We start from the raw sequence: 15,686 nt of genomic DNA on the forward strand, positions 1-15,686 counted from the left end.
CTACTGTTTGTCTCTCCCGTGGCCTTCTGGGTAATGGCCTGACCTGCTACTTTAGAACAGGTAGGTAGGCACCACTCTCTCACAATTAAAATCTGTTGAATTTTAATGAGCCTCTAATTGTGTGAGAGAGAGAAGAGCTAGAGAAAGGAAGAGAAGAGAGAGGGACAGGAAGAGAAGAGAGAGAGAGACAGGAAGAGAAGAGAGAGAGACAGGAAGAGAAGAGAGAGAGACAGGAAGAGAAGAGAGAGAGACAGGAAGAGAAGAGAGAGAGACAGGAAGAGAGAGAGACAGGAAGAGAAGAGAGAGAGACAGGAAGAGAAGAGAGAGAGACAGGAAGAGAAGAGAGAGAGAGACAGGAATAGAAGAGAGAGAGACAGGAAGAGAGAGAGAGAGACAGGAAGAGAAGAGAGAGAGACAGGAAGAGAAGAGAGAGAGACAGGAAGAGAAGAGAGAGAGAAAGGAAGAGAAGAGAGAGAGAGACACGAATCAAACCTTTATATTTTCTAATGTACTGTACCTGTGAATGGCCCAGCCTCCTTCACTTTATTCCCACCACCTCTCCTCTCTCTCGCTCTTCCTCTCTCTCTAATACTCCACCCTCTCTCTTTGCCCCCCCCCCCCCCCCCCAATCCTGTTATTTTATACTCTTGTAACCAGAGGCAACCCTTGCTTGTGTCAGTGTGAGTCAGCTGATGTGTGTGAAGTGAGGAGTAGAGTAGAGCAGAGCAGAGCAGTGTTCTGTGCCTGTTGGTACACAACCAAAGAGGCTTAACAAGGAAGCAGCCAACCAGAGATGTGTCCCAAATGTCACCCTTTTCCCTGTAAAGAGGCCAAGGGGCCGTAGTAGTGCACTATATAGGGAATAGGGCCCTGGTCTATAGTAGTGCACTATATAGGGAATAGGGCCCTGGTCTAAAGTAGTGCACTATATAGGGAATAGGGCCCTGGTCTGAAGTAGTGCACTATATAGGGAATAAGTTACTAACCCCAAATATATGTTACCTCTGAAATAGAGGACCCATAGCCTGGTGTCTACCAAATATATGTTACCTCTGAAATAGAGGACCCATAGCCTGGTGTCTACCAAATATATGTTACCTCTGAAATAGAGGACCCATAGCCTGGTGTCTACCAGATATATGTTACCTCTGAAATAGAGGACCCATAGCCTGGTGTCTACCAAATATATGTTACCTCTGAAATAGAGGACCCATAGCCTGGTGTCTACCAAATATATGGATTGTTGATAAGATAGTGGGAAAATGGTGCAGAGGTCAGGTCAAGGTCAGCCTGTCACAAGTGTGATGTCAACATGCGTTGCGTATAATCGATGCGGTGCGCATTCGCGAAAAAGGACTGTCGTTGCTCCAACGTGTACCGAACCATAAACATCAATGCCTTTCTTAAAATCAATACACACAAGTATATATTTTTAAACCTGCATATTTAGCTAAAAGAAATCCAGGTTAGCAGGCAATATTAACCAGGTGAAATTGTGTCACTTCTCTTGTGTTCATTGCACGCAGAGTCAGTGTATATGCAACAGTTTGGGCCGCCTGGCTCGTTGCAAACTAATTTGCCAGAATTTTACGTAATTATGACATAACATTGAAGGTTGTGCAATGTAACAGCAATATTTAGACTGATGGATGCCACCCGTTAGATAAAATACGGAACGGTTCCGTATTTCACTGAAAGAAGAAACGTTTTGTTTTCGAAATGATAGTTTCCGGATTCGACCATTTTAATGAACTAAGGCTCGTATTTCTGTGTGTTATTATGTTATAATTAAGTCTATTATTTGATAGAGCAGTCTGACTGAGCGTTGGTAGGCAGCAGCAGGCTTGTAAGCGTTCATTCAAACATCACTTTCGTGCGTTTTGACAGCAGCTCTTCACAATGCTTCAAGCATTGAGCTGTTTATGACTTCAAGCCTATCAACTGTCTCTCCCCAGACCCTGTTCATTAATATGTCTGTCTGTCTCTCTCTCCCCAGATCCTGTTCATTAATCTGTCTCTCTCTCACCAGACCCTGTTCATTAATCTGTCTCTCTCTCCCCAGATCCTGTTCATTAATCTGTCTCTCTCTCCCCAGATCCTGTTCTGTACATTGAACACCCATAAGATCGACATGGAGAAGCTGCTTGGTGGTCAGATCGGCCTGGAGGACTTTATATTCGCCCACATTAAGGCGATTAAGAAGGAGGTGGAGGTGTTTAAGTCCGAGGACGCCCTGGGACTCACCATCACAGACAACGGGGCGGGATACGCCTTCATCAAGGTATGTAAGAGTTCATCTGTTTATACGATCGTCCATCCGTCCGTCCGTCTCTCTGTGTGTCCGTCTGTCTCTCCCTCCCCAGATCCTGTTCACTTTATCCGTCTGTCTGTCTATCGTCTACCAATAATCTATCAGTCAATCAATCTAATAGATGAAATCAATGCAATCAATCAATTGATTCAATTGTATCTCATATATTATACAGTGGTTGAATCGTTAAAGGCCCAGTGCAGTCAAAAACTATACCGATACAGGGTTATGATGCAGACACGGGAGGCAGATGGTTCAAGTCAGGAAGTACAGAGTGGCAGGAGGGCTCAGTGTCAGGGCAGGCAGAATGGTCAGGCAGGAGGGCTCAGTGTCAGGGCAGGCAGAATGGTCAGGCAGGAGGGCTCAGTGTCAGGGCAGGCTGAATGGTCAGGCAGGAGGGCTCAGTGTCAGGGCAGGCTGAATGGTCAGGCAGGAGGGCTCAGTGTCAGGGCAGGCTGAATGGTCAGGCAGGAGGGCTCAGTGTCAGGGCAGGCTGAATGGTCAGGCAGGAGGGCTCAGTGTCAGGGCAGGCTGAATGGTCAGGCAGGCGGGCTCAGTGTCAGGGCAGGCTGAATGGTCAGGCAGGAGGGCTCAGTGTCAGGGCAGGCTGAATGGTCAGGCAGGAGGGCTCAGTGTCAGGGCAGGCTAAGGTCAGAACCGGGAGGACTAGAACAGACTTGGAAAAAGCAGGAGCACAGAAAAACACGCTGGTTGACTTGGCATGACAAGACGAACCGGCAACAAACAAACAGAGAACACAGGACTAAATACCCTGGGAATAATGGGGAAAACGGGTGACACCAGGAGGTGACTGGAGACAATCACAAAGACAGGTGAAACAGATCAAGGTGTGACAAAAACATGATTTTCATGCATTTTATATACTGTACATTTTCCACACTATGAGGTTGGAATAACACTGTGAAATTGTCCCACTCAGACTCTCTCTGCCAATAACAGCTAGGTTCCCTCCCCACTCAGACCCTCTCTGCCAATAACAGTTAGGTTCCCTCCCCACTCAGAACCTCTCTGCCAATAACAGCTATGTTCCCTCCCCACTCAGACCCTCTCTGCCAATAACAGCTATGTTCCCTCCCCACTCAGACCCTCTCTGCCAATAACAGCTATGTTCCCTCCCCACTCAGAACCTCTCTGCCAATAACAGCTATGTTCCCTCCCCACTCAGACCCTCTCTGCCAATAACAGCTATGTTCCCTCCCCACTCAGACCCTCTCTGCCAATAACAGCTATGTTCCCTCCCCACTCAGACCCTCTCTGCCAATAACAGCTATGTTCCCTCCCCACTCAGACCCTCTCTGCCAATAACAGCTATGTTCCCTCCCCACTCAACCTCTCTGCCAATAACAGCTATGTTCCCTCCCCACTCAGAACCTTTCTGCCAATAACAGCTAGGTTTCCCTCCCCACTCAGACCCTCTCTGCCAATAACAGCTATGTTCCCTCCCCACTCAGACCCTCTCTGCCAATAACAGATAGGTTCCCTCCCCACTCAGACCCTCTCTGCCAATAACAGCTATGTTCCCTCCCCACTCAGACCCTCTCTGCCAATAACAGCCATGTTCCCTCCCCACTCAGACCCTCTCTGCCAATAACAGCTATGTTCCCTCCCCACTCAGACCACTCCCAGACAGTCCTAGCAACATTCTTGCTTGAGAAATGATTAATGATTATTGAAGAGATGCAAGTTTAGTACTCCTTAAGGTCAGAGTTTTCCACCAACGTCTTGCATAGAGAGAGTGAAGGTTTACCACCAACGTCTTGCATAGAGAGAGTGAAGGTTTACCACCAACGTCTTGCATAGAGAGAGTGAAGGTTTACCACCAACGTCTTGCATAGAGAGAGTGAAACCGATTGCTCCAAGACGCCACCTTGTGTTCGTGAAGCGTCATGTCATCATGACATTTTCAGCGTATTACACACCAGTGATTTACTTTGTGCTTGATAAGGGTTTTGATTAATCAGCGTTTACATTGGACAGATAAGACAGACACCCCACATCAGACAGACACCCCACATCAGACAGACACCCCACATCAGACAGACACCCCACATCAGACAGACGCCCCACATCAGACAGACACCCCACATCAGACAGACGCCCCACATCAGACAAACACCCCACATCAGACAGACACCCCACATCAGACAGACACCCCACATCAGACAGACGCCCCACATCAGACAGACACCCCACATCAGACAGACACCCCACATCAGACAGACACCCCACATCAGACAGACACCCCACATCAGACAGACACCCCACATCAGACAGACACCCCACATCAGACAGACACCCCACATCAGACAGACACCCCACATCAGACAGACACCCCACATCAGACAGACACCCCAGGGGACACAAACCTGCTTAGGGTTTGAGTCCCAAATGGCACCCTATTCCCTATGTAGGGCCCTACATTTGACCAGGGCTATTCCCTATGTAGGGCACTACATTTGACCAAGGCTATTCCCTATGTAGGGCACTACATTTGACCAGGGCTATTCCCTATGTAGGGCACTACATTTGACCAAGGCTATTCCCTATGTAGGGCCCTACATTTGACCAGGGCTATTCCCTATGTAGGGCACTACATTTGACCAGGGCTATTCCCTATGTAGGGCACTACATTTGACCAGGGCTATTCCCTATGTAGGGCACTACATTTGACCAGGGCTATTCCCTATGTAGGGCACTACATTTGACCAAGGCTATTCCCTATGTAGGGCACTACATTTGACCAGGGCTATTCCCTATGTAGGGCCCTACATTTGACCAGGGCTATTCCCTATGTAGGGCCCTACATTTGACCAGGGCTATTCCCTATGTAGGGCACTACATTTGACCAGGGCTATTCCCTATGTAGGGCCCTACATTTGACCAGGGCTATTCCCTATGTAGGGCCCTACATTTGACCAGGGCTATTCCCTATGTAGGGCCCTACATTTGACCAGGGCTATTCCCTATGTAGGGCCCTACATTTGACCAGGGCCCATATTAATAGTGGATATTGTGAAGTGGTATGCAGGGAGCTGGTCGTTGATGAGGGTTTAGTGAGTGAGAAACTCCTTCTCACAATTCAACGGCTCAGACACGAGACGTATGTGGCAGGGTCTACAGGAAATCACGGATTACAAAGAGAACATCAGCCACGTCGCGGACACCGACATCTTGCTCCCGGACAAGCTAAGCACCTTCTTCGCCCGCTTTGAGGATAATACAGTGCCTCCTACGCGACCCGCTACCAAGGACTGCGGTCTCTCCTTCTCCGTCGCCGACGTGTGTAAGACATTTAAACGTGTTAACCCTCGCAAGGCTGCCGGCCCAGACGGGATCCCTAGTTGCGTTCTCAGAGCATGTGCAGACCAGCTGGCTGGTGTGTTTACGGACATAATTTTGTAAGTCGCTCTGGATAAGAGCGTCTGCTAAATGACTTAAATGTAAAATGTAATATTCAATCTCTCCCTATCCCAGTCTGCTGTCCCCACTTGCTCCTGTACTCTCTGTTCACCCATGATTGTATGGCCAAGCACGCATCCAACTCAATCATCAAGTTTGCAGACAACAGTAGTAGGCCTGATTACCAACGATGACGAGACGGCCTACAGGAAGGAGGTGAGGGCTCTGGTGGAGTGGTGCCAGGAAAACAACCTCTCACTCAACGTCAACAAAACGAAGGAGCTGATCGTGGACTTCAGGAGACAGCAGAGGGAGCACCCCCCTATCCACATCGACAGGACTGCAGTGGAGAAGGTGGAAAGCTTTAAGTTCCTCGGCGTACACATCACGGACAGACTGAAATGGTCCACCCACAGAGACAGTTTGGTGAAGAAGGCGCAACAGCGCCTCTTCAACCTCAGGAGGCTGAAGAAATTTGGCTTGGACACTAAGACCCTCACAAACTTTTACAGATGCATCATTGAGAGCATCCTGTCGTGCTGTATCACCTGCTGGTATGGCAACTTCACCGCTCGCAAACCGCAGGGCTCTCCAGAGGGAGGTGCGGTCTGCCCAACGTATCACCGGGGGCAAACTACCTGCCCTCCAGGACACCTACACCACCCGATGTAACAAGAAGGCTGAAAAGATAATCAAGGACATCAACCACCCGAGCCACGTCCTGTTCACCCCGAGCTGGGACCGAGAGACTGAAAAACAGGTTCTATCTCAAGGCCATCATACTGTTAAATAGCCATCACTAGCCGGCTACCACCCGGTTACTCAACCCTGCACCTTAGAGGCTGCTGCCCCGTATACATACACTTGAAATCACTGGCCACTTTAATAATGGAACACTGGTCACTTTAATAATGTTTACATACTGCTTTACTCATATGTATATATTGTATTCTACTGTATTTTAGTCAATGCCACTCCAACATTTCTCATCGTAATATTAATATATTTCTTAATTACATTCTTTTACTTTTAGATTTGTGTGTATTGTTGTGAATTGCTAGATATTACTGCACTGTTGGAGCTAGAAACACAAGCATTTCGCTACTAGACCCGCAATAACACCTGCTAAATATGTGTTTGTGACAAATAAAATGTGATTTGATTTTAGTCAGTCTCAGCAGAATCAGCCTGTATTAAATGGATAATTAATATTCACACAGCAACCAAAACCCATCCGGCACAGAACGGATGCTCCTAAATTAGGAGATAAATCTGCATTGCAAATATCTGTTCTTTATTTAAACTCTCTGAAGCCTCTCATTATCAAAGAGAATCCTTTCAACTTCTCCTTTATGGGACGTTTCTTGAAGCCAGTTGTTTTACTAATCTTTTTTTCGGGGTTTCACCTGTAAAGGATAAATCATACAACACACTGTAGCGTCATTAATTTGTTCTAACTGATTGTAGTTAGAACTTTAAAATATATTTCAGACGTAGTTTTTGTCTGAAATCAAAGAAGGCAAAAAGTTGTGATTGTAACTGACAATTAACCTGTAACTCAATGTCGTTGTTTTTTTGTGTTGTTTACGTGTTCGCTATGCGGGGGAACGATAAGACAAGCGGAACTAAGAACTGTTGTAACGGGGATTATTATCGTAGTAACACACCTTTGGAGCGAAGGCAAACCCGCGCTGTGTTAGCTACGTTTTCATGTCTTCGGGTGTAGTTCGTAAAGGGTGACGTGTGTATGTTAGGATGGTAACGTTATAATAATTAAGAATGAAGCGTGAATTCATGCCAGGAATAATAAGTGTGAAGTTGTTGATTTCCTCCCTTCTGTAATAAGCAGCCAATGAGGTATTTTTCACTTCAGAGTTATACCAAGCTAATAAGTCACTCGTAAGATAAGAAGGTTGTAAGAGTGTGCTTATTAACTGTATTTTAATTTACTTTATAGTTCTCACGGAAGGTGATAATTCTGACTAAAACTACAGAATAAAGCCGCCAGATAAAATCAAGGAACGTTTGTGCTCGTGGTTACTGGAGGGAGCTACAGTGATAATGTCAACATGTGGCTTTTGATATCTATCTCTCTCTCTTTCTCTCTCTGTCTCTCTGTGTCTCTCAGTCTCTCTCTGTCTCTATCTCTCTCTATCTCTCTCTGTCTCTATCTCTCCACTCTCTCTCTGTCTCTATCTCTCTCTGTCTCTATCTCTCCAACTCTCTCTCCCTCTCCAACTCTCTCTCTCGCTCTAATATACTTTATTGACATGGCAAGTCAAATTACTTACATTGTCAAAGTATACATTTATCAAAAATGGTGTGACCAACAGCAATAATAATAGTAGTAGTGGAAATGGGATTACCAGCAACTACAACAACAATATTAATGAGAATAACAATACATTAAATCAATAGTAGTAGACCAGTCTCAAACAGAAGACACATGACGTGGTATGAAAGACAACACAAACAAAACACATTACATTGCACTTTTCAGTGGCTGTCCCTCAGGTTGTGGCAGGAGGACATATATTTGGCTGCCAAAACACATTTTCACCCAATAAATATGATATTTTTCTTCATCTTTTATAGTTTCAAATTCTTTGTACTGGATGATAATTTCGGGAAAGAAAGATTCTCTTCGGTCTGAGTATTTGTCACAGTGTAATAGGCAATGCAGCTCTGTCTCTACCCGTCCCTGGAGCAGAGTGTCTGGTCAGCCAGGTTTGTCTGTGACGACCGGTCTCTATAGCCAGACTGTCCTCTCTGGGTAGCCAGGTTTGTCTGTGACGACCGGTCTCTATAGCCAGACTGTCCTCTCTGGGTAGCCAGGTTTGTCTGTGACGACCGGTCTCTATAGCCAGACTGTCCTCTCTGGGCAGCCAGGTTTGTCTGTGACGACCGGTCTCTATAGCCAGACTGTCCTCTCTGGGCAGCCAGGTTTGTCTGTGACGACCGGTCTCTATAGCCAGACTGTCCTCTCTGGGTAGCCAGGTTTGTCTGTGATGACCGGTTTCTATAGCCAGACTGTGCTCTCTGAGTCTGTACCTAGTCAGTGTTTTCCTGAACAGATAATCAGTCTGCCACCATGTACTGTCTGTTCAGAGACAAATAGCATTGAAGTTTACTTTGTTGTGGTGTCTTTCCAATAGGTTATATATTTTTATTTTTGCTTTGTGATGATTTGGTTGGGCCAGATGTTCTGAGTGATGTCCTGAGGCTCTATGGGGTTGGTTTGAGTTAGTGAACTGAGCCTCAGAACCAGCTGGCTGACTGCTGTCCTGAGGCTCTATGGGGTTGGTTTGGGTTGGTGAACTGAGCCTCAGAACCAGCTGGCTGTCTGCTGTCCTGAGGCTCTATGGGGTTGGTTTGGGTTGGTGAACTGAGCCTCAGAACCAGCTGGCTGAGGGGGACTCTTCTCTTGTTTCATCTCTTGACATTGAAGGGCTGTGTGATGAAATGTCTTATAGATGTCTCTCTCTCTCTCCCCCGGTCCCCCAACAGCGTATCAAGGAGGGCAGTGTTGTGGAAAAGGTGAAGGGGATCTCTGTAGGAGACCACATAGAATGCATCAACGGCAAGAACATAGTGGGAACACGTCACTACGAGGTGGCTCGCATGCTGAAGGAGCTGCCTAAGGAGCAGAAGTTCACCCTCAAACTGGTGGAGCCCATGAAGGCCTTCGGTGAGTGGACAGCTAGGGACTAGTGTAGGCTTTAACATTTATAGAGATGAAGGTCTTCTGTGAGGGCATGGGACAAGGGCAGAGGTCTCCAACTCTGTAGGGAGCTGTAGGGTGTGCAGGCACTAACACAACTAATTCTAGTCCAGATTACCTGTAGTTATCACCCAGAGGTTAATGTGATTCTAGTCCAGACTACCTGTAGTTATCACCCAGAGGTTGATGTGACTCTAGTCCAGATTACCTGTAGTTATCACCCAGAGGTTAATGTGATTCTAGTCCAGATTACCTGTAGTTATCACCCAGAGGTTAATGTGATTCTAGTCCAGACGAGCTGTAGTTATCACCCAGAGGTTGATGTGATTCTAGTCCAGATTACCTGTAGTTATCACCCAGAGGTTGATGTGATTCTAGTCCAGACTACCTGTAGTTATCACCCAGAGGTTAATGTGATTCTAGTCCAGATTACCTGTAGTTATCACCCAGAGGTTGATGTGATTCTAGTCCAGACTACCTGTAGTTATCACCCAGAGGTTAATGTGATTCTAGTCCAGATTACCTGTAGTTATCACCCAGAGGTTGATGTGATTCTAGTCCAGACTACCTGTAGTTATCACCCAGAGGTTGATGTGATTCTAGTCCAGATTACCTGTAGTTATCACCCAGAGGTTGATGTGACTCTAGTCCAGATTACCTGTAGTTATCACCCAGAGGTTGATGTGACTCTAGTCCAGATTACCTGTAGTTATCACCCAGAGGTTGATGTGATTCTAGTCCAGACTACCTGTAGTTATCACCCAGAGGTTGATGTGACTCTAGTCCAGACTACCTGTAGTTATCACCCAGAGGTTAATGTGATTCTAGTCCAGATTACCTGTAGTTATCACCCAGAGGTTGATGTGATTCTAGTCCAGACTACCTGTAGTTATCACCCAGAGGTTGATGTGACTCTAGTCCAGACTACCTGTAGTTATCACCCAGAGGTTGATGTGATTCTAGTCCAGACTACCTGTAGTTATCACCCAGAGGTTGATGTGATTCTAGTCCAGATTACCTGTAGTTATCACCCAGAGGTTGATGTGACTCTAGTCCAGATTACCTGTAGTTATCACCCAGAGGTTGATGTGATTCTAGTCCAGACTACCTGTAGTTATCACCCAGAGGTTAATGTGATTCTAGTCCAGACTACCTGTAGTTATCACCCAGAGGTTGATGTGACTCTAGTCCAGACTACCTGTAGTTATCACCCAGAGGTTAATGTGATTCTAGTCCAGACAACCTGTAGTTATCACCCAGAGGTTGATGTGACTCTAGTCCAGACTACCTGTAGTTATCACCCAGAGGTTGATGTGATTCTAGTCCAGACTACCTGTAGTTATCACCCAGAGGTTGATGTGACTCTAGTCCAGATTACCTGTAGTTATCACCCAGAGGTTGATGTGACTCTAGTCCAGACTACCTGTAGTTATCACCCAGAGGTTGATGTGACTCTAGTCCAGATTACCTGTAGTTATCACCCAGAGGTTGATGTGATTCTAGTCCAGACTACCTGTAGTTATCACCCAGAGGTTAATGTGATTCTAGTCCAGACTACCTGTAGTTATCACCCAGAGGTTAATGTGATTCTAGTCCAGACTACCTGTAGTTATCACCCAGAGGTTGATGTGATTCTAGTCCAGACTACCTGTAGTTATCACCCAGAGGTTAATGTGATTCTAGTCCAGACTACCTGTAGTTATCACCCAGAGGTTGATGTGACTCATGTCCAGACTACCTGTAGTTATCACCCAGAGGTTGATGTGATTCTAGTCCAGACTACCTGTAGTTATCACCCAGAGGTTGATGTGATTCTAGTCCAGACTACCTGTAGTTATCACCCAGAGCTTGATGTGATTCTTGATGTTTTTGTCACATATATACCAGCCCACTTGTAAAACACATGTGTATGTCAGAGATACATTAGCCACATTTAAAGCATTATCTCGGAAACCGTTGACTTGAAGTGTATTATGTGCTGAACAGAGATGCTGGAGCCGAGGTCGAAGGGAGTCAAGCCGGCCAGTGAGAATAAGATGGGGACAGGGAGAGGGACTCTGAGACTTCGCTCCAGGGGCCCTGCTACCGTAGAGGAAGTGGTGAGTGTGTATTCATGTCCCCTTACACCCCTCCCAATACCACCCATAACCCCCTTGTGATAGGGGGTTCCTGCTGGTGTTGGGCTAAGCAGTGGTTTGGACAAAGTGATGTAATCATTATCATTACTGTACAGTGTATTATCTATTACAGTGTATTATCTATTACTGTACAGTGCATTATCTATTACAGTGTGTTATCTATTACTGTACAGTGTATTATCTATTACTGTACAGTGCATTATCTATTACTGTACAGTGCATTATCTATTACAGTGTATTATCTATTACTGTACAGTGTATTATATGTTACTGTACAGTGTATTATATGTTACTGTACAGTGTATTATCTGTTACTGTACAGTGTATTATCTATTACAGTGTATTATCTATTAATGTACAGTGTATTATCTATTACAGTGTATTATCTGTTACTGTACAGTGTATTTGTCACGGTGTATTATCTATTACTGTACAGTGTTTTATATGTTACTGTACATTGTATTATCTGTTACTGTACAGTATATTATCTGTTACTGTACAGTGTATTATCTATTACTGTACAGTATATTATCTATTACTGTACAGTGCATTATCTGTTACAGTGTATTATCTATTACTGTACAGTGCATTATCTATTACAGTGTGTTATCTATTACTGTACAGTGTTATCTATTACAGTGTATTATCTGTTACTATACAGTGTATTATCTATTACTGTACAGTATTATATGTTACTGTACAGTGTATTATCTGTTACTGTACAGTGCATTATCTATTAATGTACAGTGCATTATCTATTACAGTGTATTATCTATTACTGTACAGTGCATTATCTATTACAGTGTATTATCTATTACTGTACAGTGTATTAGCTATTACTGTACAGTGTATTATCTGTTACTATACAGTGTATTATCTATTACTGTACAGTGTATTATCTGTTACTATACAGTGTATTATCTGTTACTATACAGTGTATTATCTGTTACTATACAGTGTATTATCTGTTACTGTACAGTGTATTATATATGACTGTACATAATATGTTACTGTACAGTGTATTATCTGTTACTCAGAGAGGAGTGTGGACTGTCTTGTGTTTTCCAGCCGACAGAGTTTGATGAGAGAGCAGTGCAGAAGGTGGATGACCTACTGGAGACTTACATGGGTATCAGAGATACAGAACTGGGTGAGTACACACACACACACACACACACACACACACACACACACACACACACACACACAACAGCAACATTTCAACCACTGAGAGAGTTGTACAAATTTGTGAAAGGTCCCCGAGCAAACTAACCCTCTCCCCCAGTCTCTAGCGGCAACCATGGTGGAGGTGAATCGGAACAAGAAGAACCCTGATGAGTTTAACTAACCCTCTCTCCTCTCCCCTCTCTCTCCCCCCTCTTCTCTCTCCCCCATCTCCCCTCTCCTCTCTCCTCCCCTCCTCTCCCCTCTCCTCTCTCTCTCTCCTCTCCCCTCTCTCTCCTCTCTCTCTCCCCACTCTTCTCTCTCCCCCATCTCCCCTCCTCTCCTCTCCCTCTCCTCTCTCCTCCCCTCTCTATACCCCCTCTCCCCTCTCTCCTCTCCCCTCTCTCCCCCTCTCTCCTCTCCCCTCTCTCTTCCCCCTCTCCCCTCTCCTCTCCTCTCTCTCTCTTCCCCCTCTCCCCTCTCCTCTCCCCTCTCTCTCCTCTCCCCTCTCCTCTCCCCTCTCCTCTCTCCTCTCCTCTCTCCCCTCTCCCCCCCTCTCCCCTCTCCTCTCTCCTCTCCCTGCCTCCTCTTCTCTCTCCGTTCCCCCCCCACTCTCTAGCGGCGACCATGGTAGAGGTGGGTCGGGACAAGAAGAACCCTGATGAGTTTGCCATGGCCCTGGACGAGGCCCTCGGAGACTTCGCTTTTCCTGACGAGTTTGTGTTCGACGTCTGGGGCGCTATCGGAGACGCCAAACAGGGACACTTTTAACGTTTTAACTTTCCCCTGATTCCCTAGCCTGGTCCCAGATCTGTTTACAGTTGGCAAGACCTCACAAACAGATCTGGGACCAGGCTACCAATCCCCCTGAGTTCCACATCTCCACATCTTCATCCAGCCAGCTGGACAAACACCAGCCAGTAGAGAAAGAGGGTAGAGTGGATTTAGTTTATTTTTTTTAATGGCTCTGTTTTGTAGGGTTAACAGTGTTGCACCCTAAAAAGACAGAATCACTTCAGTCATGTCCCACTCAACCTAGTTTTCTGCTTGTGTCCCAAATGGCACCCCCCATATTCCCTTTATAGTGCACTACCCATAGGGCCCTGGCCAAACGTAGTGCACTATATATGGATTAGGGTGCTATTTGGGATATACATTCTATGTCCTTTTTCCACAGGTTACAAAAGGTTTCTGATGTCTGAATCACCGCTATAGCACTTGTCTTTAATGACTGGTGAACTGACATTGAGGATCACATACAGTAGACTGCTGTATATCAGGGCTTTAATGACTGTATATCAGGGCTTTAAGGACTGTATATCAGGGCTTTAAGGACTGTATATCAGGGCTTTAATGACTGTATATCAGGGCTTTAAGGACTGTATATCAGGGCTTTAAGGACTGTATATCAGGGCTTTAAGGACTGTATATCAGGGCTTTAATGACTGTATATCAGGGCTTTAATGACTGTATATCAGGGCTTTAAGGACTGTATATCAGGGCTTTAATGACTGTATATCAGGGCTTTAATGACTGTATATCAGGGCTTTAATGACTGTATATCAGGGCTTTAATGACTGTATATCAGGGCTTTTTAGAATAGTTCTTAAAATGTTGCTGTGGAATCTGAACAGCAGCGATGTAGTTATAGTGATGTATTAAATAGCAATACTGTTAAAGCCCCCCCACCCCCTCTACTCCATCAGTAATGATGTTAAAGACCCCCCTCTACTCCATCACTAATGATGTTAAAGACCCCCCACCCCCCTCTACTCCATCACTAATGATGTTAAAGACCCCCCACCCCCCTCTACTCCATCACTAATGATGTTAAAGACCCCCCACCCCCCTCTACTCCATCACTAATGATGTTAAAGACCCCCCACCCCCTCTACTCCATCACTAATGATGTTAAAGACCCCTCCACCCCCCTCTACTCCATCACTAATGATGTTAAAGACCCCCCCACCCTCCTCTACTCCATCACTAATGATGTTAAAGACCCCCCCACCCCCGCTACTCCATCGATAATGCTTTTAAAGACCCCCCACCTCACCCTCCTCTACTCCATCACTAATGATGTTAAAGACCCCCCACCCCCCTCTACTCCATCACTAATGATGTTAAAGACCCCCCCACCCCCCTCTACTCCATCACTAATGATGTTAAAGACCCCCCCACCCCCCTCTACTCCATCACTAATGATGTTAAAGACCCCCCCACCCCCCTCTACTCCATCAGTAATGCTGTTAAAGACCCCCCCCACCCCCCTCTACTCCATCAGTAATGATGTTAAAGACCCCCCCACCCCCCTCTACTCCATCAGTAATGATGTTAAAGACCCCCCCACCCCCCTCTACTCCATCACTAATGATGTTAAAGACCCCCCACCCCCCTCTACTCCATCACTAATGATGTTAAAGACCCCCCCACCCCCCTCTACTCCATCACGAATGATGTTAAAGACCCCCCCACCCCCCTCTACTCCATCACTAATGATGTTAAAGACCCCCCCACCCCCGCTACTCCATCGATAATGCTTTTAAAGACCCCCCCCACCCTCCTCTACTCCATCACTAATGCTGTTAAAGACCCCCCCACCCCCCTCTACTCCATCACTAAAGATGTTAAAGACCCCCCCCACCCCCGCTACTCCATCGATAATGCTTTTAAAGACCCCCCACCTCACCCTCCTCTACTCCATCGATAATGCTTTTAAAGACCCCCCACCTCACCCTCCTCTACTCAATCGATAATGCTTTTAAAGACCCCCCACCCTCCTCTACTCCATCGATAATGCTTTTAAAGACCCCCCCCACCCCCACTACTCAATCGATAATGCTTTTAAAGACCCCCCCACCCCCACTACTCCATCGATAATGCTGTTAAAGACCCCCCACCCCCTCTACTCCATCGATAATGCTGTTAAAGA

The 15,686-nt window shown here is 46.0% G+C and overlaps 1 protein-coding gene across 1 annotated transcript in view; it reads left to right on the forward strand.

The window, feature by feature from the left end:
* Nucleotides 1–14,564, forward strand: part of gipc2 (GIPC PDZ domain containing family, member 2) — a 38,203-nt gene extending 23,639 nt beyond the window's left edge. Inside the window, exons 2-6 of the mRNA XM_071360671.1 lie at nt 2,096–2,281; nt 9,239–9,419; nt 11,439–11,551; nt 12,659–12,740; nt 13,374–14,564. Of these exons, the coding sequence (XP_071216772.1) occupies nt 2,096–2,281; nt 9,239–9,419; nt 11,439–11,551; nt 12,659–12,740; nt 13,374–13,525 (714 nt within the window). The 3' untranslated portion in view covers nt 13,526–14,564. The remainder of the gene's footprint in view (nt 1–2,095; nt 2,282–9,238; nt 9,420–11,438; nt 11,552–12,658; nt 12,741–13,373) is intronic.
* Nucleotides 14,565–15,686: the final 1,122 nt, after the last annotated feature.

Source organism: Salvelinus alpinus, chromosome 23, assembly GCF_045679555.1.
Source record: "Salvelinus alpinus chromosome 23, SLU_Salpinus.1, whole genome shotgun sequence".
NCBI classification, from domain to species: domain Eukaryota; kingdom Metazoa; phylum Chordata; class Actinopteri; order Salmoniformes; family Salmonidae; genus Salvelinus; species Salvelinus alpinus.